General features: G+C 41.1%; 1 protein-coding gene across 1 annotated transcript; it reads right to left on the reverse strand.

Annotated features, from left to right (window-relative positions):
• Nucleotides 1–15772: 15772 nt before the first annotated feature.
• Nucleotides 15773–21534, reverse strand: LOC119788324 (GTPase IMAP family member 7-like). Its single transcript, XM_038292588.1, has 2 exons — nt 21259–21534; nt 15773–18411 (listed from the first exon to the last, which is right to left on the reverse strand). Exons 1-2 carry the CDS (start codon nt 21263–21265, stop codon nt 17525–17527), a joined length of 894 nt encoding a protein of 297 aa, XP_038148516.1. The 5' UTR covers nt 21266–21534; the 3' UTR covers nt 15773–17524.
• Between the last annotated feature and the right edge of the window lie 24 nt (nt 21535–21558).

Genomic DNA, 21558 nt, shown 5'->3' on the forward strand with positions numbered 1-21558 from the left:
GCAGGTGGTTTGAGTTAATTAGCTGATTAGAGTGTGGCACCAGGGGCCATCAATTTTGAACCTTTTCACAATATTCTAATTTTCTGATATGATGAATTTGAGATTTTCATTTGTTGTCATTTGTAATCATCAAAATTAAACAAAATAAACATCTGAAATATATGAGTTTGTATGTAATGTATGAATATAATATACAAGTTTCACTTTTTAAATGGAATTACTGAAATCAATCTACTTTTTCATGATATTCTAATTTTATGACCAGCACCTGTACATGCAGTCACTCCCCTATGTGACTGTGGGTGGCTTTTGACCTGGAGCCGATGTCATCAGACCCAACCTTCACTGGGTGTTTCGACCCTTAACCTCTACACCCTCCAGCTGGTGGGTCAGCAGTGGTGGCCAGGTCACTGCCCACCATCTCCAGAACTCCAGCTCCCCTCCTCCCTCTTAAACAGTGGTGTCAAAAGTACCCACATTTGTTACTTAAGTAGAAGTATAGATACTGCAGTTTAAAAACACTCTGGTAAAAGTTGAAGTATCAACTTGACCTCTTTACTCAAGTAAAAATTAAAAAGTATGTGCTCCAAAATCTACTTAAAGTCTAAAAGTATAAAGTAACCTTTAGAAAAAACAGCCAGATCTCAATTTATGAATTTAAGCTAATTTTTTCAACTATTTCGTAACTATAAGTACAGCACAAAGTATTTGTACTTCGTTACTTGACACCTCTGGTCTTAAACCCAAACCAGCATGAGGTTCTCTCTGCTGCCTCCCCAATCCTGTGCACAGCTGTCTTCCTCTCCTTGCAAGACATTCCAAGTGCAGCAAGCACAGACCACATTGACTGTGCTGGGAATCCTCTCCACCCGACCTCCACTGAAAACAGCCATGCTTGCCAGCCTTTGTCTCTGCAGTCCATGATGAGGTCCTGGTATTTTAGGTTCTTTCTCTCATGGGCCCTCTCACAGCCTTCCTCCCAAGGCACAGTCAGTTCCACCAGGATGATCTTCTTAGCTTGCTCTGACCAGATGACAATGTCAGGCCTTAAAGTGGTCTGTACGATGGGTGGGAAAGTGAGCTTCTTCCCCAGGTCAACTGTCATCTCCCACCTCTGTGTCCTCTGGAGGATGTTGGTCCTGGCTCTTTTATCAGATGATGGCTTTTCTCCTGCCCTGACGAATTGCACTGATAGTACTTGCTGTGGTCTTCTGTGGCCTGCTCGAAAATGTCAGCCATCACTCGGAGCAATTGGTCATGTCGCCACCTATATCTCCCCTGAACCAGAGTGATTTGGCACCCTGCTAAAATTTGGGCCGATGTCCCCTTGTTCCTGCTCTGCACACTTGCAGAGCGGGTCCTCCCTCAAGCCCCAACTGGCTAGGTTCACTGGTGATGGAAGTGTGTCATAAATCAGATGGATGAGTGAGGAAGCAAACACAGAAAGGTTCCAGGCTCAAGAGCTCAATCCATGAGACCCTCTGCTCCATGTTCCCTGGGTTGCCAGTTCCACAGCCAGTTCCTCTCCTCCTCCTGGTGACAAACTTCTGCTTGTGCCATCTCCTGCCATTGCTGGATGCTTGCCTTCCTCCACTGTGTGAATTGAGATGTTCCCAGTCCTTGCGACCCGTCCAAACATTGCCAATGATGTCTCTAAACTCCAGAGAGCTCTCGGCTTGTCTAACTGCAGTTTCTGCTGCCCACTTACGGCCCGTTGGTGTTGTGACCCCTGCGTTGCTTACTTGCTTGTCCTTTGAGTCTCTGAGCATCATTGCCAGCCTGCACTTAGCCACCTTGAAATCCACCACAGAGGAAAGTGGAAGTTGGAGCTGTCCTAAAAGACGCAGAGCCCAACTGTAGGGAAGCTAGGAGGGATACCAAGCCACACCCTAAGATGTTTGTTCTCCACTCCCTCCACTGCAGTTGTGGTAATGTGGCCTTTTTGTCAAGTTTATTGCATGTTTTCTAATTTTGGATTTTCTTTATTTTTTAACTGATTTACTTGTTGTTTTCATTTTTGTGTGTTGCATGTGTTTTTTTCTGATTTTGTTTGGAGGTCACATTACCACTCACACCTGGACACGCCCACAGCAGCGGCACAGGTGTTCCCTATCAGCCAAGCAGCGTGCAGGGACACTGATAAAAAGGCAGCTGTTTGGTTGGAGGAGAGAGACCCTGGACATGGGAAGACAGAGACCGGACATGGAAAGCCGAAGCCGGACTTTGAGAAGGGTCTAACAGAGTGGGTGAGGGAGAAGCAGCAGGAGATTTCTAGAGACTGGTTGCCGCAGGCGCACTGGAGCGGGCGTACTGAAGCGAGGCGCTGAGCCGCCCTGGAGTGGGGAAGACAGGATGGAGAGCGGCACAATGGAGACCGGCGCACTGGTGAGCGGCCCAATGGGGAGCAGCACAATGGAGAGCGGTGCAATGGAGAGCGGCACAATGGAGACCGGCGCAATGGAGAGCGACGCATTGGGGAGCGGCGCAGAGGCACGCTGGCGAGAGGACTGCGTGTTGGAGGTGACCTTACTGGTGCCAGCTATGCTGGCGAGGCCCACACGCGCAGCATGCTGAAGAGAGGACAGCGTGTTGGAGAAAGGACTGCGCCCTCCATCGTGCCAGCTAGAGCGCATCTTAGGACTATTCCATTGACTCTGCTGCTCCTGATGCCCTGCATTTTTATTATTTTTTTAATCCCTTCCTTTTAACTTATTTTTTTAGCAAACCCTTTTAGCGAGCTCCTCTTTTAAAATAAATTATTGAACTTTTAAATCTAATAAACTTTTTAGGGCTCTGCTCACAATCGCCGCAGTCTGTTTTGTTTTATGGGTTTTTTTGTTTTTGTTTTTTTAGATGATCGCACCTCTCGGGTGCCACACAGTCACTGGGATCTGATGGACTGTCAGCAGCCACATAAGCCTTGGTAGGAGCCCATGCTGGTACACCCAGGACTTGAATTTGTCGGATAGGCCTGACTTGTCAATCCTCCTTAGCCACTCTTCTGCCTGATTTGCAGTGTCAGAGATGTTGTTTCTGTCACTGAGGGTGTTGTTGTACCACTTCCCGTGGCATTTAATGGGGTTCTACCTGACTGTAGGGACCTGCTCGCCTTGTAGATGCAGTTTATCTATTTAAAGATTTTACATTTGCATGACAATTTGGTCTTGCTATTCATCAAGAGATAAAAAAAAATGTAGGCTTATTTTTTATGGAAGGCGATGAGTGCCACAATAATTATTTATTGTCATTTAATATTATTTGTCAATTAATGATTAAAACTGGAATTAAGTACAGAGTGTTCTTAATACATGTATCATTAATTTTGTTGGTTGTTGTAGAAGACTGTGTACATTTAAATTGCACTAATTCCAGATATCTCATCAGTTGAATCTTCCTTGGACAAAAGGAATATGTCAACTCCATCGGTGCAGCACCATAGGATCTCTCGGAGGCATCACAGAAGATGTGAACCTCGTTTGTAGCACCTGTGATGCTGTGAGGGCTGTAGCAGCGAGGGATGATGATATGCTGGAGATGAGACAGTTCTTCCTCCTATTCAATCCACGACTGAAGAAGATTTCCTTCTACGGGCTCATCCCATCCTCTCTCTGTATTCCACAGGGCCTGCACAATGAGCTTTATTCTTGTGGTGTAAGGACAGATATAACCCAGTGGGTCATACTGACTGGCTAGCACCTTATAAATATTGCGGATTGTGACAGATGTATAGAACACTGGGCGGTGCTTTTATCCCGGGACATCGGTTGGGCAGTGCCAGCTGAGACCCAATGTTGACTCCTGGGGATCAAGGCTACAGAAATATAACCATAGTTCACAGCTGTCTGACCTGGCTGTACTGGGCAGATCGGCAACCACTTCAGGGAGGTTGCTGGCCCACTGTCTTATCTCAAATCCACCTTGGAGGAGTAACTCTCTCATCCTGTCAATAAGCAACTTAGCCTCTTGTGGGTCAGAAAGGGACTGCAGGCAGTTGTCTACATAAAATGCTGTATGGACGGATTCATAGATGTCCTTATGAGTGTCTTGATGTTCCCTCATGTGTCTCTGGAGGGCAAATGTAGCACAGCAGGGGCTACATGTTGTCCCAAAGGGCAAGACTCTCCACTCATATACATCTGGCAACCTTTCTCTTTCACCATCTCTCCACAAGAACCATAACAGGGGACAGTCTTCAGGGATCTGGTGAAACATGGCCTTTATGTTTCCACTCACTGCCACAGGATACTGACGGAAGCAGAGGAGTACACCCAGTAGTGTAGGCCCCAGAGGAGGGCCTGGCAGAAGGTAGTTGTTGAGGATGGTGCCCTAAGACTTAAAGGAGCAGTTAAAGACCACCTGAGCTTTGTTGTTATGATGTACCATATGGTGTGGTACATACCAAGATTCAGTAGAACTGTTAATCTCTTCTGCAGTCAACTTCACCACATAACCAGAATCAACCAACTTCTTAATCTCTTTGTTGTATGTATGGGCCAGGTCTGGACGTTTAATCAGCTTCCGCTCTGTGGACCTTAGCAGGCCTTTAACTACTTCTGGAGGGACATGCATATGAGGGAAATCATTCTTCCTCAGCAGAGGAGTGGCGTATCTCTCCACACCATCTACAGGAACCCTGATTGTCTTAGCCTCCAACATGGCTATGGCTTCTCTGTCCTCCTATTAGCGTGTGACCTCCTTCTCAGGTCTATGTATGGGAGCGTTTAGTTGCCACAGACGTTAAACATCCTGATGCAGGGCCTCAGCAGGAGAAAGACATGATATATTCAGGCAGTGCACGTCTCCCTGCGGTGTAGGCATACTACTTCTTGGACCTTGGATGCCCCACCCTAGCTTGGCGCAAACAGTGACAGGAGCATGGGCTGGGCCACGCCTGACTGGATGGACAGGAGTTATAAGGTGAGCGTTATCTGAACCGAATAACACTAGAGGCTGTATCTGGTTGAATCCCTCCAGCTGCACTTGCTGTAAGTGATAGTACTTCTCCTTCAGGAGCTCCACTGGACATGACTGTTCAGCTAGGCTGAGCTGTTCAGCAGTAAAGGCATATGCTATTTTATAACGGCGCTTTGGTTGGGCCTTCGGGGATACCTGGAATGAGACGTAGCCTCCCTTTATTTGGATCAAATCTTGACGGATGGTACGCAGAGATAGAATTTCCTCCTCTGGGGATAAGCCTAATAACTTAACTGCAGCTGGGAGTATGATGGTCTTCTCTGAGCCGTCATCAAGGAGAGCATACTTGTCTACAGATTTCTATCTGATGGTATAACTGAATGGGCACCACCTTGAGCATTACACAACCAGAGTGACTGACAGGATCCAGAAATACTCTTCTGGCACTCACTGTTAGAATGTTAGGGTCCCGTCTTCTAGCCTCAGCCAGGTCATGCAGCACTAATAAGTGCTGTTCTCCACAGGTGGTGCGCAGTTTCTTCAGAGTGCACTGTTCTGGAGTGTGTTTACGGCCGCAGCGCCAGCATTTGGATTTATCCTTTAGCCATGTGGCGACAGCTGTGAGGTCTAACTTCTTAAAGTTTACACAGCCACTAAGGTAGTGTTCTGTTCCTTCACAGTATGGGCAATATGGCTTAAACTTTTGTTTCTTCTTGGAAGGGGAAGAAGGACTAACAGCTTCTGCCTTGGTGTATGTCTTTGTGGGCGTTTGAGAAGGATCTGTGCCATAATATATGGATGCAGACTTACTCTGTGCTTTGGACCCTGTAGATGTTATGGAGTTACTTCTCCCCGGTCATGGTCTGTCTGATGACTGTGGCTGAGTGGCTTGCCTGGATAGCTGAAGAACTTCTGACTTGCGTTCGAGCCATTCAGACAGGTCATACATGTTGTATGTGCGGCTGCTCCCAGCGCGTATAATGCCACGTGTGATACAGTACTCGATGAAACTGTCTCTGTAGCTAGGAGGGAGTTTGGCGAGTAACCTGTCTACATGTGAACCACAGTGGAGCTCACTGGCTGCTACATCATCCATAGTACTGAGGAGACCTACAAGGCTAGACACTGCCAGGAAGAAATCTTCAAAGGCTTGAGGGTCACCAACTTTAACAGGAGAGCAGTTAAGGATAGCACTGAGTTCACTCTGGATTAACTGTCGAGGCTGTCCATATCTCTGCTCTAAGGCTAGCATTGCACTAGTGTAGGGAGTGCGGTCATGAATATAGTGCCTAGCAACTTGTAGAGCACATGGATGCTCTAAATGATCCAGCAGGATGTGATATTTATATTCCTCTGTGAGGTGTGCATGAGGCCCTAGGAAGCTGTCCAATCCTTTCTTATGAAGTGCAAATTCACTCTCTTGGCCTTATTTGAATGCGACCAGTCTAGGCTTTGAGATGCCGTATGATGATTCCACAATCATCTCCAATAGGTTTGGCTGGTTGACTTCTTCTGGCAAAGGTAGTGGGGCTGTTGCCTGGTATGCATCTGGAGGTGTTGGATAGGCAGCAGAGTAATGGCTGGGAAAATCAATAGGTGGAGCAGCATAATGCTGGCTGTAGTTCTGCTGTGCTGCCGCTCCCCGTAGTGGCTGATACAGAGGCGTAGCAGAGGCCGCAGCAAGGTTGTATGATGCTGCAGAGTGCACCTGGTTGGTGCTGCTTGGTAACTGCAGATGTTGGTATCTCTGACTGAATAAAGACTCAGTTTGATGTGTTTCGAGCTTCCCAAGCTGCTTAGATTGTGATACTTGGATGTCAGGTTGTAGAGCAGGCTGTATCACATGTCTCACTCTAGGAGGTGGAGCTGGTAACGATGCTGGCTGGATTCCTGGATAAACCGGAGGGCCTCTCAGCTGTTGAACAGGTAATGGTAAAGACTGACCTACTGGCTGGAAGGCCGTGTCTATCTGAGGCTGGGACATAGGTGGTGGCTGAAACGTATGCTGAGGTGCTTCAAGTACATCTGGCTGTGGAACTGGCCATGGTGCTGTCTGTACCGTGGGGCTTGCCTTTAGCAATGATAGGGATGCAGCAGGTTCTACTGGTCTTAGTAGATTTGCAGGTGTTCTGTTGTCCTACCTTGCTGGTGCCAGGATGTTCAACTGATCCCTGGTGTTACTGCTGTGTATATCCATACTGCTAGACTGTGGTAGGAATGCAGGAAGGGATTCTGCTCTATTATGCCGTTAAGCGTGACTGTATGGCACAAGAGGGCTGCATGCCCTACATGTTCCCTCTAGTTGCTCCACACACTTGGATAATGCACCACTGGTCTCCTTCATGGTAACTTGCATCTCGTTCATTGCTTCTAAAACACTGCCCCATACTGCCTCCATCTTGTTCCATCTTCGTTTCTTATCCTTATAAGATTATTCTGAGCTGCTGCTTGTTGATGACTCTGACTCCTCTGGATCAGGTAGGTCATGCTCATACTCCGCCAGATGTCCTGGAAGCTTCCTGCTCCTGCGTGGACGGGGACTATACTCATGACTTTTCTCCTGAGGAATGTTGTCTTGTGAAGATGTCGTGTTGTTGATTTGACCAATGAGATCCAGCTCGAAGGACCACTTGTAGAAGGTTTCTTAGGGATATGTATATGGATGTGTGGTTATCTGAAACAAAATAAACAATAAAGATGCATATTTATAGCCATGCAGGCAAAACGGGTGCATATAGATACAGGATGAAATTGGCTTGTAATACCAAAAAAATCCACTGGAGGGCTCGATAACATCACAGATGCATTATTGGTCAAACATAATAAACATTTAACTGACAGAACTGTTGGAAAATATAAAATAAATGGCAATGCCCTCATTTACTAATAAAATGGCAATATATCTAGCAAAGTGTAACAAAGAACTTGAGTTATTATAAGTATACTCTTGCATTGTCAGTAACCAGAGAAACTAAAGGACAATTTAACCTCCTGGGATAATAACTGACAGAAAAACACAATATCGGACTTAAAATGTATACTTACATCGTAAAGAACGCACACAGGTTTCATACACACTGGGTTAAAGAAGGATTAATGGTGGATGCTATTTAATGCCACCGAACCAGCCAGAAGCATGGGAAACACAACTTGTTCAGCTACGTGAAATTAGAACTACAAAATGAACATATGCATCATGGGTAATGTGGGTACTAAACAAACGGACGGACTTTTAACAGTTGTATTAAAATTCCTTTATTTTATTCTAAAAAGTAAATAATTTCATTTTACTGCGCAGTCAAACTTCCATCTTAATGAAGAAGGGATCAGGGCTCCTCACAAAGAGACTCTGATTTCTGATTGGTTGCATGTCACTGAACAAAAGAACTTCCTGGTTCTCTCTAATGTAATGGGCGTTGTTACTTACATAATGTTTGTGCAGCTGATTTGTAAAGCGTTTTTCTTGCTTGATCTTAAGGACACCATTTAGTTTTTTCGTTCTAGGTTTCTTTTATATAGATAATGGGTAATAGTAGCACTTACCCTGTTTTCTTTAAGTGCTACAACCTTCACCCAGATCAGGAGAAGGAAATAGAAAACTATTTTCATACTTGGACATCAAGTGGCGGAAGCTGTGAATCACTGAAGAGGGAATTAAAATATGTTTACAGTTTCGCTTTCCGAAACAAAAAAGGTAGGCAGTAAAATGTTTTGATTGCATCTAAGATACTGATGACTTAATAAGAAAAGAATGTTATGAACATGTTTATTTAAGAACATTTGAAGTGCACAGAGTGCTCCATAAATCCTGTGATACATTTTTGTTTGATTTGATCAGGAAATTCTGAATTGTCAAGGTAAAAATATATTTTCTTTTCAAAAGTAATGGTGAATGTATAATCTTTAAAATGTGGAATGTGTGAACATTTTCAAACATACTTTATTTAATATTCATGTAGTTCCTAATATGACTCAAAATATTTAGTTGTATAAAACAAACATCAAATATGACAGATTTCATAACTCTGAGGGTTGGTAATTATTAGTTTGTTTTTAAATGCTGCAACATTTACTTGTGTCTCGATCTCTAACTGTATTTGACTTTTGCAAATGTGTTTACATAGGAGGAATATTAATGTTAAAAAAAAAACGTTATTCTTCCACCTGCTGATTTTGCTGTGTTACATTATATTTATCTGGGTAATTTGCAAAACCTACTGTTGCACATTATTGTTTAGATCAGCAAGCAGTCCTGAGAAAAGCAAAGCACACTGTGAATCTCACAGATGGCTGCAGCCTCACTTTCACCGTCCAGAACAGTTTAAAAGCAGCCTCCTCACCTTCCAATGTGACACTGACTGCAATACAACAGGTCAGTTCATGTCTACACCAGAATGTAATAATGTAGTAAGAACTTTGCATTGCTTGGGGGTGGGGAATATGGAGTGGGAGTGAAACTGAAACTAAAGAAGTAACCATTTTAATTTTTTTCTCTTCAAAACAGCATTCAACGCCATTTTCCATCTCACCTGCTCCACCAACAGGTGAAAACAGTGAACAAGACATTAAAGGACTCATAGCTAAGATAATAGTTCTCACTATGCTGGGGCTTCATCGTATTAACCCAGAAGAGACTAGGAATTTGGTCAAGAGATATTGGAAATCTAAGGCAGATAACAATCATGAGGTTTTGACATCCCAGCATAAGAGATCTAATAACAATGATAAAGCATGCCAGACCATGGACCCGGTGGAACACAGACAATCTGGTATCAATGATTCAGGGTTAAGTCAAAAAATGCCATTTATAAATAGTAATAAAGGAGACCCAGCTGTAGCTTATAACCTTAAAAATGGACTCCAGATGATGGTGTGTTTAGGTGATATCACTAGACTGGATACAGACACCTTGATGACTATTCCAGTGGATGATTTAGACCATTCCAATGGAGCTTCATTACTATCAGAAGCCTTTAGGTCCAAATCTTTAACCATGCCCTTTTACAGCTCAGGGCCATTTGGTGTTCCTCTCAGTATTTGCACTGAGGCTATTGTTAATGCTGTGAGGCAGTACAGCAGTCAGGGAGGGCGAATGGTGAGCAGGATCATTCTGATAGATAACAGAAACCATGTCGTGAAGGGCATGTTGGAAGTGTGTGACAACCTTTTTCAAGGAATAAGCCATGGATGCCGCTCATTCAGTAGTGGAAGGTTCCAGATTGACCCTGCTGAAGAAGACACAGTGAGAACAAGTGATGAAGGCGTTGCTGAGGTTGCTGGAGATAGTGTTTATGTTGAGGTTTTCATGGGGACAATTGAGACCCAACAGGTAAGAAATATTGTTTTTTATTTTTTTGTGTGTTTAGAAGAGTCATATAATAATACAAATCTTTATACCACCTGATGGGAAGAAAATGTCCAAATGGTATGAGTTAATAACAAAGACCCAGATCTCTGTATTCTTTCCCTTCTAGGTTGATGCTGTGGTTTCTCCTATGGTTGGCCATAATCCTCTTTCTTCAGGTTTGGGAAGAACTTTGAATGAAATAGTTGGACCACAGCTGATGTCAAGGTTCAGAAACACAGCAGGAAATGAATCAGTGCCTGGAGACTCAGTGCTGTTGAAGGGACTGCCCAGACTTCCCTCTGGTGCTGTGTTCTTCCTCAACCTTATTCCATGGGATGATGATGACGATGGAACAGCAGTTCAGGTAAAACAATTTATCTCACATTGTGTTATATAGAGCTATTGAAGTGATACAATCTGTATGTTTTAATTTTTGTCTTTTTAAATGTTTATTGTTGACTCAAAGGTTCTTAGATTGGGCATCAACAGCATCCTAACATCCTGTAAGAGGCAAGGGTTTGAATCGATTTCACTCCCTGTACTTGGAGTCGGAATGGCCTTGCGGTTTCCAGAAAGTGTGGTCGCTAAGGTGTTAAGAGAGGAGATCCAGTCCTTTGAGTGGAGTCAAGATAGAAGTAAACCACTCTTGGTTCGCATTGTCCTCCAACCAAATATAACATCTACTCAGGTAATAAGCAGAGATTTATTAACAATACAAAAAGGAATTGATGAATATTCCCTTATAGTTACCTCTGTATATTTTTAAATTTAACCCGGTAACAATGATTAAGTCATTAGCTTTTCATCATGTCAAAGAATCCAAATAAGTTATGCTATTAATTATGCTAGCAAACTCTATAGGATCCGTTATTCCCGAGCTTCTAAATTGCTAAAATACATTTTTTTTTACAAAATAATGTAATATGTTTTCACAAGATATTTGCTGCTAGTTATATTAAACAGTGATATGAGCCCTTTACACCCTGTACAGCTCAGGCTTTTTCAGAACTAACTGCTATGATTTAATACACTATTGTGATAGCAATATTGTAATAATAATCTACATTTAAACAGAAGAACAAGTAAATGATATAGTCAGCTGACTAGAAACAGAATGACCAACTGCTGCATTGCACATTCAAGTATCATCTCTATATAGTTTAAAAGGGTATTTTCATACAATGAATGAAAAGTCAAATTACAATTTTACTCACTGCATTACATCAATTTAAACTTCTTTTTTCATGTTAAGGATTATTAGGATTGATAAAAACTTTCTCTATTTGATCATTTGTCTAATAGTTTTTTGTAACTTTTTTCAGTCCTGTTCATTTCTGATGGTGGGTATAGCTGGGGTTTGTTTTTTATTATGTTTTTCAACAAGAAAGCAATTTCGATACCCTAAAAGAAAAAAAATAGAAATGCTTGAAAAATGTTTTGGGCAAAATTATTTAGAGCTAGGCTAATTAGCATTGGCTGAAAAGACCTTAAATTTAGGGATCCAATTATCTGTAAGCCATTGTGATAGAAATCACAAGAAATAAAGGTTTGAAATAACTCTATGTGTAAGGAATTGAATACTAAATACGTTTTTTTTTAAGGACAACAAAAAATATATGGAACTTTTTCACAGAATTGTATTTTTATTTTTAAATTTATCTGCCTAACAGATTAATCTTCAACTAAATGTCTATGCAGCCAAAATAATGTTTTACTTTAATGGGGATAAATGTGTGTTGGATGAATTAAACATTAATAGTCACCGACTCAATCCTGAAGAAATCATTTCTGGTCATTCTGTATCATTTCCAGTGCCGCAGAAGCATCGAGGTTCAGTTACAGGAGCTGTTAACCACATTGGACAATACAGCGAAGAAAACAAAAGAAGGATACGGCAAGTGTATTTCTGTAAATGCATGGATCAAATTAACAGATAACACAGATAGATCAGGATCCAATGCTTTCTTTGGATCATCCCTTGTAGTTTTACAAGTAGCAGAAAAATCTGTAAACATAGACGGAAAAGGAGAAGATGATGCAAAAGAAAATGAGGCAACAACAAGTGGACAAGCTCAGAGAGGAGGAACTTCTAAAGGAAGAGAGTTTGGAGGAATTTGGTACCCAGTGTTGGGATCTATAGGTGCAGTTATAGGGGCAGCAGGAACATTCAGTTCAGGAGCGGCAGGAATAGGAGGAGCAGGAATGAGAGCAAAAGGTGGAGGAGGTACAGGTGGAGGAGGCACAGGTGAAGGAGGCACAGGTAGAGCAACAGGTGGAGGAGGTACAGGTGGATCAACGGGTGGAGGAGGCACAGGTAGAGCAACAGGTGGAGGAGACACAGGTGGAAGTACAGGTGGATCAACGGGTGGAGGAGGCACAGGTGGAGCAACAGGTGGAGGAGACACAGGTGGAAGTACAGGTGGATCAACGGGTGGAGGAGGCTCAGGTGGAGCAACAGGTGTTGGAGACACAGGTGGAAGTACAGGTGGATCAACGGGTGGAGGAGGCACAGGTGGAGCAACAGGTGGAGGAGACACAGGTGGAAGTACAGGTGGATCAACAGGTGGAGGAGGCACAGGTGGAGCAACAGGTGTTGGAGACACAGGTGGAAGTACAGGTGGAATCAAGCGGGTGAGGAAGGCTCAGGTGGAGCAACAGGAGGAGGAATGCGGCTCTCAGGTGGAGCAACACGTGGGGGAGGCACAACTGGAGCAACACGGTAGGGGACGGCACAGTGGTGGAGCAACACGTGGAGGAGGCCACGGTTGGAAGCAACAGGTGGTGGGAGGCACATGTGGAGCAACGACGGGGGAGGCACAGGTGGAGCAACAGGTGGCAGGACGGCTCAGGTGGAGCAACAGGTGGGGGAACGGGTGGAGGAGGCACAGGTGGAGCAACAGGTGTTGGAGACACAGGTGGAAGTACAGGTGGATCAACGGGTGGAGGAGGCTCAGGTGGAGCAACAGGTGGAGGATGCGGCTCAGGTGGAGCAACACGTGGGGGAGGCACAACTGGAGCAACAGGTAGGGGAGGCACAGGTGGAGCAACAGGTGGGGGAGGCACAGGTGGAGCAACACGTGGAGGAGGCACAGGTGGAGCAACAGGTGGGGGAGGCACAGGTGGAGCAACACGTGGAGGAGGCACAGGTGGAGCAACAGGTGGGGGAGGCACAGGTGGAGCAACAGGTGGAGGAGGCTCAGGTGGAGCAACAGGTGGGGGAGGCACAGGTGGAGCAACAGGTGGGGGAGGCACAGGTGGAGCACAAGTTGTAGCAGAAGCTACTGAAGGATTTATCGCAGCAGAGGCAACAGCCGCGATAGCTGGTACAAGCGTGACATGGGAACACATTCTGACATCACTGGGAATCATGGCACCTGGAGGCTTATATGCATTAAAAAAGTTTATTGAAATAATTGTGTGGGTTGTAAAAATCATTTCTCAAATCAAGAAGCACATCAGAGAAATACTGCTGGCAATTGTGTTTTACTTACTATTAATGATATCATTAGTTCTCAGTGTAAATGTTGAAACAATCCTTTCATTTGTTGCATTGTTTTTGTTTTCACTGTTGGTGTTGCTTATACTGTTAATACATGATAATAACACTAAACAAAACCATGTACCACCAGTAAAGTGAAAGGGAGAATTATAAGAATGTGTGTTTTTGCGTTTACAGAAGAAGCGGGTTGTATATTAGTTCTATATGCATGAACTGGCTGCACAGGTTAAAACAATACATAGTAGAGCACAATATTTATCCAATAGGACATCAGATATGACAAAACACACATGACCCAATTATGTAGCTAAAAAGCCTGGAAAAACTAGAAGGTTCCTCATGTTAACCAGATTTCTCTGTAAACCCTTTATACATCTAGCAGGTAATATGCATGAAAAATGTAGCCGGATTAAAGTATATACAAAACTTTGTTATGTGTAAATTTTTTCCATATGCAACTGCTAAAGTGAAGTATTTAAATTGGGATGGAATGTCGTAAAAACTATGAACAAAGCTGTCTCTAGCAAACCGATCAAGAATCCATCATTGTTTAAAATATACATGCACTATTCTTGTCAATATTGTATAAACTATGCAGCATAAATACTTTGATTTGTAGTCAATTAATACTAACACTGCAAGCTATGTATGTATTTTTAATGTATAAACAAACCATTTCACACTGAGCTTACTGCGTTGACAAGTCATTTCACTTGGTCTTTGAGTATGTTTTGGATGTCATGACTCCACGCACAAAGTCTATTTTAGTTTTAAAAGCAGCCATGCGATGGTTTAACATGTGAATATGTAAACGCTTAAGATAATAATTGCCTAGATTGCACCTATAAACAGGATTTTAAAAATCCTTACTTAAAATGAGAAATTCTCCTCTTGGTAAAGAAAGAGTTTTGATTTATTTAGAATAAAAAAATCAAACAGCCTTGGTTGTAATCCTAGATGAATGGTCCATACTTCGTCGCAACCTGGTTTGTCTGGTTGGTGAACCTACGACAAAAAAATATTGATGCGTGATAATCATCTGATGAACTGACAACTATGATTACGTTTTCAGGTGTATTTTCTCACTTAAAAACATATTAAAACTACTTTATTCCCACTGATCACAGCAAATATAGCTGCAAGGCAAAAGAAAGGATAGTGAAGCTCCGCCTAACGCGCCTCAGACACACTTTTGCAGCCAGAGCAGCAAAGCTGCTTCAGCCGCGCGTCAGAACTAACTGGTACAAGCAGCAAAAATGAAGCAGCAGACACGATTTTGCTGCTTTTGCTGCGTGAACGTAGCATAACTGCACAAAGATCGCCACTGTGCTAGCAACGAGAATGCTTTTAACTGGGGGGTGTAGCAGTTCTCGCCGTAAAGCAAGACTGACTCTCACGAGACTTCTGAGCCTGTGGGTGCGGGTCGGTGCTCCTGCAGTTGCAAGTGCAGTATTTCCCCCACAGACCACCAGGGCGGCCGAGAATACCTTTGTTCAACCTGAAATGACTCATTTAGTCATCCAAAACGTTATGGAACACATTAATTAACAGAAAAATGTTGCATAGTGTCCCTTTAAAGTAGATATATTACAAAAAAGCTTTGTAATATGTGTGAAAATCTCTTTTTTTATATTGCAACTTGAGTTAAAGTGAAGTATTTAAACCTTATGGCTTATGTGTAATGTCTAAATCTGGGAAAAAACTACAATAGAAACAGAAAAGATGCTTCCTTAGCAAAACTGCAATGAATAAGAATCACATCTATGTTTAAATATATAACATGCACTATTCTTATATGTCAATATTGTATAAATATGCAGCATAAATATTTTTATTTTGTTAGTAATTTAATACTAACACTGCAAGCTATGTTATGCTATTTATATTATGCTAATCTAGTAACATAACCATTTCACTACTGTTATTTGAATTGCTTACTTCTTTGGTTGACGTAGTCATTTCACTTGTTCTTTTGATGTATGTTTATGTTTGATGTCATGGCATCCACTGCACAAAGTTCTATTTCTATATAGTTTTAAAAGCAACACAAATGCATATGATTATTAACAATGTAAAATATGTAAAAATGTTAAGATACACTAATTTGCCTTAAGAATGTTGACACCATATAAAAGGATTTTAAAAAATCTTAGTAAAAGCTGGTGGGAGCTTATTTCTTTTCCTTCTTTTGTGTAAAGAAAGTATTTTTTTTTTTCTTGTGGGGCAAGAACATAATTAAAAATTAAGCAACATTTGGTTTGTTTCTCATAAATTACCATGATCACTACCTTCAGTCTAAGAACCTTGTTTTGCATCGGCATTGTGAACCAGAAAAAGCAACATTTGTTCTGCTGCATCAGATCACTCTGCTGCACAAACAACAATAATACTTTCTTGTACTTTTCATTTCATTTACTTTTCATTTCATCTGCAAGGATATCAGTTTTATAAAATTAAACTCCTTATGTAAGTGTCATCTTTTGAAGAAAAAAAAAAATAATTCAATGTCTTTACTGGTATATTTGATTAGTTTCCCATGCACTTTTTTTTTTAGTTAGGCACATTCTACTTCTCTGATTATTTGAGCTGATGTAACGAGCACATTTCTCCACTGTGAGATCAATAAAGTCAACCAATCAATCAAGTTTTCCGTGTGATTAATGAGCTGCTATCTCTTGTGGTCATTTAGAAATGTACAGAGAATTCTTAAACGTGCTTCATTTATGCCTATAAAACAAAAGGGTAATTTTAATCTCTTACTTCATATTTCTTTCTTTTGTTTTTAATAAATCACACAAAATTCTTATAAACAAATCAACTCCACAAAAGAAAAGTAAAATAAATCTCAATATTGTCAAATTTTTGATAATGGTTCTTTTTTTTTTTTTTTTTTTGATAATGGTTCTTTCAGCTTCTGCAAGGATTTTAATTTGAGTACCATTTTTTTCCCCTAGCATTACTGCCAGCGTTCCTGGCTCTATTGTCATGCTTTTCTATCAAATTTCTCATGGTATGTGGATGACGAAGCCCTGATCGTAATGCATATCTACATTTGCCATGAATAATGAGGAGCATAAGTGTATGTAGGCTATTGAATGATTGGGTAAATGACATTTAACACAGGGACCTTTTCAGGAATTTATTTTTATATTATACAAAATCTCTGTCCACCAAAATTGTTTATGAATTCACAGTCTTATACATTCTAACATGATATAATTGTAGAAAAAAATGAACAATATTGGAAAAGCAGTTGAGCAGGTAGTAACAGAAATTAACATAATAACACAGATTAAGCAAACTTGTCTTTTTCAATGATGTTTCATCTAAACTGATCCGATTAACAGTTTATCGTTTAATCCCGGAATGGGAAAAAATGTATTGTTCAGTTTAATGTGAACAATACATTTTCACATTAAACTGAAGGTTCAGATCTTTATGTCAGGATAATAAACCTTCCAGCTAGCTTGTTTTCAGTTCTTTATCAAGCAGAGCAGCCTCTTCTTGCTCTGATGTTTTGGATTTTGTTGTCATTGCTTTATTCCAAACTTGGCTGACCTTATTTAAGTGAACCTGTGCTTCATACTTCACAGCCTCTGCCGTTTGCAGGGCAGCTTCTTTTGGACTCTTAGCTCCTTCGGCCACATCGTATCCAATTAAAGCCCCTTTAACTGCTCCTGTTGCTGCACATGCTCCTGTAATGCTCAAAGCTGTTGCTGCTGGTACAACACCTCCTGCCAGTGCTGCTCCTCCTGTTCCAACCGCTACCCCTGCTGTAGCTGCAATTGGCCTACTGCCTGCTTCAGGGTTAATGGATGGGAAGATTTCTTTAAAATAGAAAGGACTGCTCCAACCATGACTACCATGCCAAAAAGCGCTCCTAACAAAGTACCTACTCCAATAGCTGTGAAGCTGATGAGGAGCTTTCTTAAAACTTCTTTCTTTGCCCTTTCTCTGATCTCTGCATTTGATAGATTTTCTTGAACCAATCGAATGTTCTGCTCCTCTCTATTTATTTCCTGCTCCATTGCCTGCAGAACGTCATTGGTGTAGCAGTTGCCCTGGTTCTCTTTTATCATTGTGTCAATTGTTTGAAGCAGCTTCTCCATCTGAAGCTTATTGCTCTTGTATTCACCTTGTTGGTGTCTGTTCCAGTATTTGTTGTCCATGACATGGCAGCGGTTACCACACTTCTTCACCAGTTCACTCACAAGGTTGTTATTAGCAGCGAAATCCTCAATCTTTATCCCATCAGGCAGCTGGTCGCCATGGGTGAATATCACCACAGCGTCCTTAAGAATATCTTCAGAGAAATATGTGCAGATTTTCTCAATAACCGCCTGCTCATGCTCTGTGAATTTTTTTTCCACTTTGAGAACAAGTAGAAAAACATGAGGCCCAGGAGCGCACTCAGTGATACACCTCAGTATCTCAGGCTTCAGGTCTTCCTCAGGCTGGTCTGTGTCGAAGAAACCTGGGGTGTCAATGACTGTAAGGTTTCTTCCACTGACAGGCCTGGTTATGGCTTTGCACTCTCTTGTTTCAGAGCTGATGGTATGGTTGATGGAGAACAGCTCATCTCCACATATAGTGTTGGCCAGGCTGCTTTTCCCTGCTCCGGTTTTTCCCAGGAGGACTATTCTAATTGAGTCTGGAACAAATAGAAAAATAACCATGATTACTTCACTTGTGTATTACTTCCTGGACACTCAGCATTTAAAAAATTATGGAGCAATAAGTGAATTGATGAAAAGTAGAGTTATTTTACCTTTTATTGAGTTTTGTCATTTATTGTTACCTTACTTTATGGAAAATTACTTATAACAGACAGAGGTGTCAAGTATCGAAGTACAAATACTTTGTTACTGTACTTAAGTACACTTTCTAGGTATCTATACTTTACTTCATTACTTATTTTTCTTCCTGCCTCTGACTTCTGCTCATTACATTTTCACACTGGTATCTGTACTTTCTGTTCCTTAAATTTTTAAAACAAAAGTTTCTCGTTACTCTTAGCTTTGGTTTAGTGTTTATAAATATTTATTTCCAGAGATGGGAAGTAACGAAGTACAAATACTTTGTTACTGTACTCAAGTAGATTTTTCTGATATTTTTACTTTACTACTTATTTTTATGGCGACTTTTTATTTCTACTCCTTACATTTTTACACAAATATCTGTACTTTCTACTCCTTACATTTTAAAAAATTGGCTCGTTACTTTAGTTTTGAATTATTTCAATGGAGTTACCGTTATTATTTTTCACGTCATCAATACCAAATTCAGTCTAATTGGATGGGAATCTACGTTGCATTTGACGCACCACTACAAGATGAATCCACAGATTCGGCTGTATTCATTCACGGCAAATCATTGCAGCTTGGTGGCGGTGGCGTTAGCATAGTAGCATGGACGACAAGATGATTGAAAATGAACACAACGGAGATCTAGTCCTATTGGCAGACATCCATTTAAAATGTAGGCAACGGCATGAAAAAAGTGGTTTCTACTTTTACTTTTATACTTTAATTAAATTTACAAGCCTGTACTTTGTTACTTTTACTTGAGTAAAGAAGTTTAATCAGTACTTCCACTTTTACCAGAGTATTTTTTAACACAAGTATCTGAACTTTTACTCAAGTACGGAAAGTGAGTACTTTTGCCATCTCTGTTTATTTCACGTCATGTGCGCCATCCAATGCAGATCATTGGCACCATCCAGATCTAGTGAAAACTAGTGTAATTGGATGAGTCATATAACGCAAAACGCAAAAATGGTTAGCTAAAGGAAATCATCAGAAGCAAGCAGGTGTTCTTCAAACTGCAAACATGAGTTGTCAATGCCATGCTACAATATTGGATTCAGAAAAAGATGTTGAAATGTCTGAAAGTTCAGACACAAGCGAGAAGCGTATCGGAAGATGGAGACAGAGACCAACAAGACCTCCCTCATCCTTGGCCCTATCTCAAAGAATTTTTTTGAAATAGTCATAAATTTTAACTTTCAATTGAGTAAAGAGGACAAGTTGATACTTCAACTTTTACCAGAGTGTTTTAAACTGCAGTATCTATACTTCTACATAAGTAACAAATGTGTGTACTTTTGACACCACTGGTGGCAATACAACCTTGATCAGTGGTATTGAAATATTCATTAAGTGTCTGCCAGCATATAGCACTATATTCTACTTATGTGTCAGCTGCAAACTGGAAAGGTTTACTCTTGTAAGAAGCGGGGAGGTGGCGCCACCAACTGGCTGTTGTGGATAAAGATCAGATTGAGTGCATAATAACTCACTCCTAAGCAAATGGGGTGAGGCAGAGGTCATCCCATCACATCTGTATTTATTTTACCTAGAATGTGAAAGTGTTTTGTTAAGCTATGCCCAATGGGAAATCTTAACAAATTACGTCTTCCCAAACTGGGTTTTTATCAATGTCCTTAGGAATGAGTTAGGTGGTTGTCTAAAAGTCTCTGGGGATCTCGTCTGCCCATGTTGAGAGGGCACTGCCATCCCTGTATCCTTTTACTCTGGGGTGTCTTCGGATTTCTGGGGCACCAGTCTCCTATTCATCAGCCCTGGACTATTTGGGGTGGGTCTGGGACTCTTCACACCAGCTATTAAGCATAAATTCCTGCTAAAGAAGCTTTATAAAACTTCTATATACAAGAGCAGTTGCGCATATACAGCGCATACATAGTAAATTCTTATCCCCTCTCACTTTCTATCCTCCCATTCTGTCTTCTTTCCCATTGCATGTTTTTTTTTTTTTTTTTTTTTTTTATTCTTGCCAAAGCGATTCTTTTTTTAATGTTACAATTACCAAGTAGACCTTATGGTCTACTTGTGAAAGCAAACTTTTTGTGACATAAATCTTCACTTCTATACTGGCAAACAGGACACGGGAAAAAGAAAAAAAAAGCAATGTGATAATCTCAACTGAAGCTTGTCCCAGGTTAACAGGAAAATTACTTCTAATGTTTCAAATAACTCAGAAAATTGGTGTTAAACAAATAAATCTAAGTTCATTTTGTAAAATGATTGAAGAATTTTGTTGAGATTTAAAGCAAACTGTTGACAACAATCCAAAAAAAGTGTAGAAAAAAAATGTAAACCGTTGTAAAGAAACATTGGAGGAGCGGGCAACTCTCTGCTAAACTAACATGAGGAGAAGAAAATCTGGCGGGTGTTACTTCCTTATACAGAAACAACCATCGTACAAGCAGTGGCGAGAAATACCCCATCAAATACCCCTCTCACATCACCTACAGCTCCCTGTCTATTGTTCTTTGCTTTAACTACATTCGATAAAACTTATTTTTGCTGAACCAGCAAATAATACAATGAAAAAAAAAACTATTGACAGTCAGAGATTTACTGGGATTAAAGAGGAACAAGAAGCAATAAAAACATGTGTGGGAGACATTTTTTTTTCAGTTACTATTTAAACCTCACAAACAGCAGGGTTTTTTTCCAAAGAGAAAATATTGACTTACCATTCATTGTGAGAGAGAAGCTGACTGAAGGACCGGCAAGGTTGAGTGTGTTCGAGATGGTTTCCTCTATTTCTTTGACTGGCAAAGGTTTTACTTCCTGATTTGTTGCATCATACTGAGGCAGTTCTAACCATTGCTATTCAGTAGTAAATCTATCATAAACATGAAACTAAGCACTAAAACTGAATGTGAACAGAGGTTTCAATGCAGCTGTTTGATTTTTATCCAGTTATTCCTATGAGTTTCTCTTGGGTTTTATTCAATTTAGTCCATTTCAATTAAAAAAAAAACTTTAAGGGA

This window comes from Cyprinodon tularosa, unplaced genomic scaffold (genome assembly GCF_016077235.1).
Source record: "Cyprinodon tularosa strain WSP-4 unplaced genomic scaffold, ASM1607723v1 ctg1089, whole genome shotgun sequence".
Taxonomy (NCBI): Eukaryota; Metazoa; Chordata; class Actinopteri; order Cyprinodontiformes; family Cyprinodontidae; genus Cyprinodon; species Cyprinodon tularosa.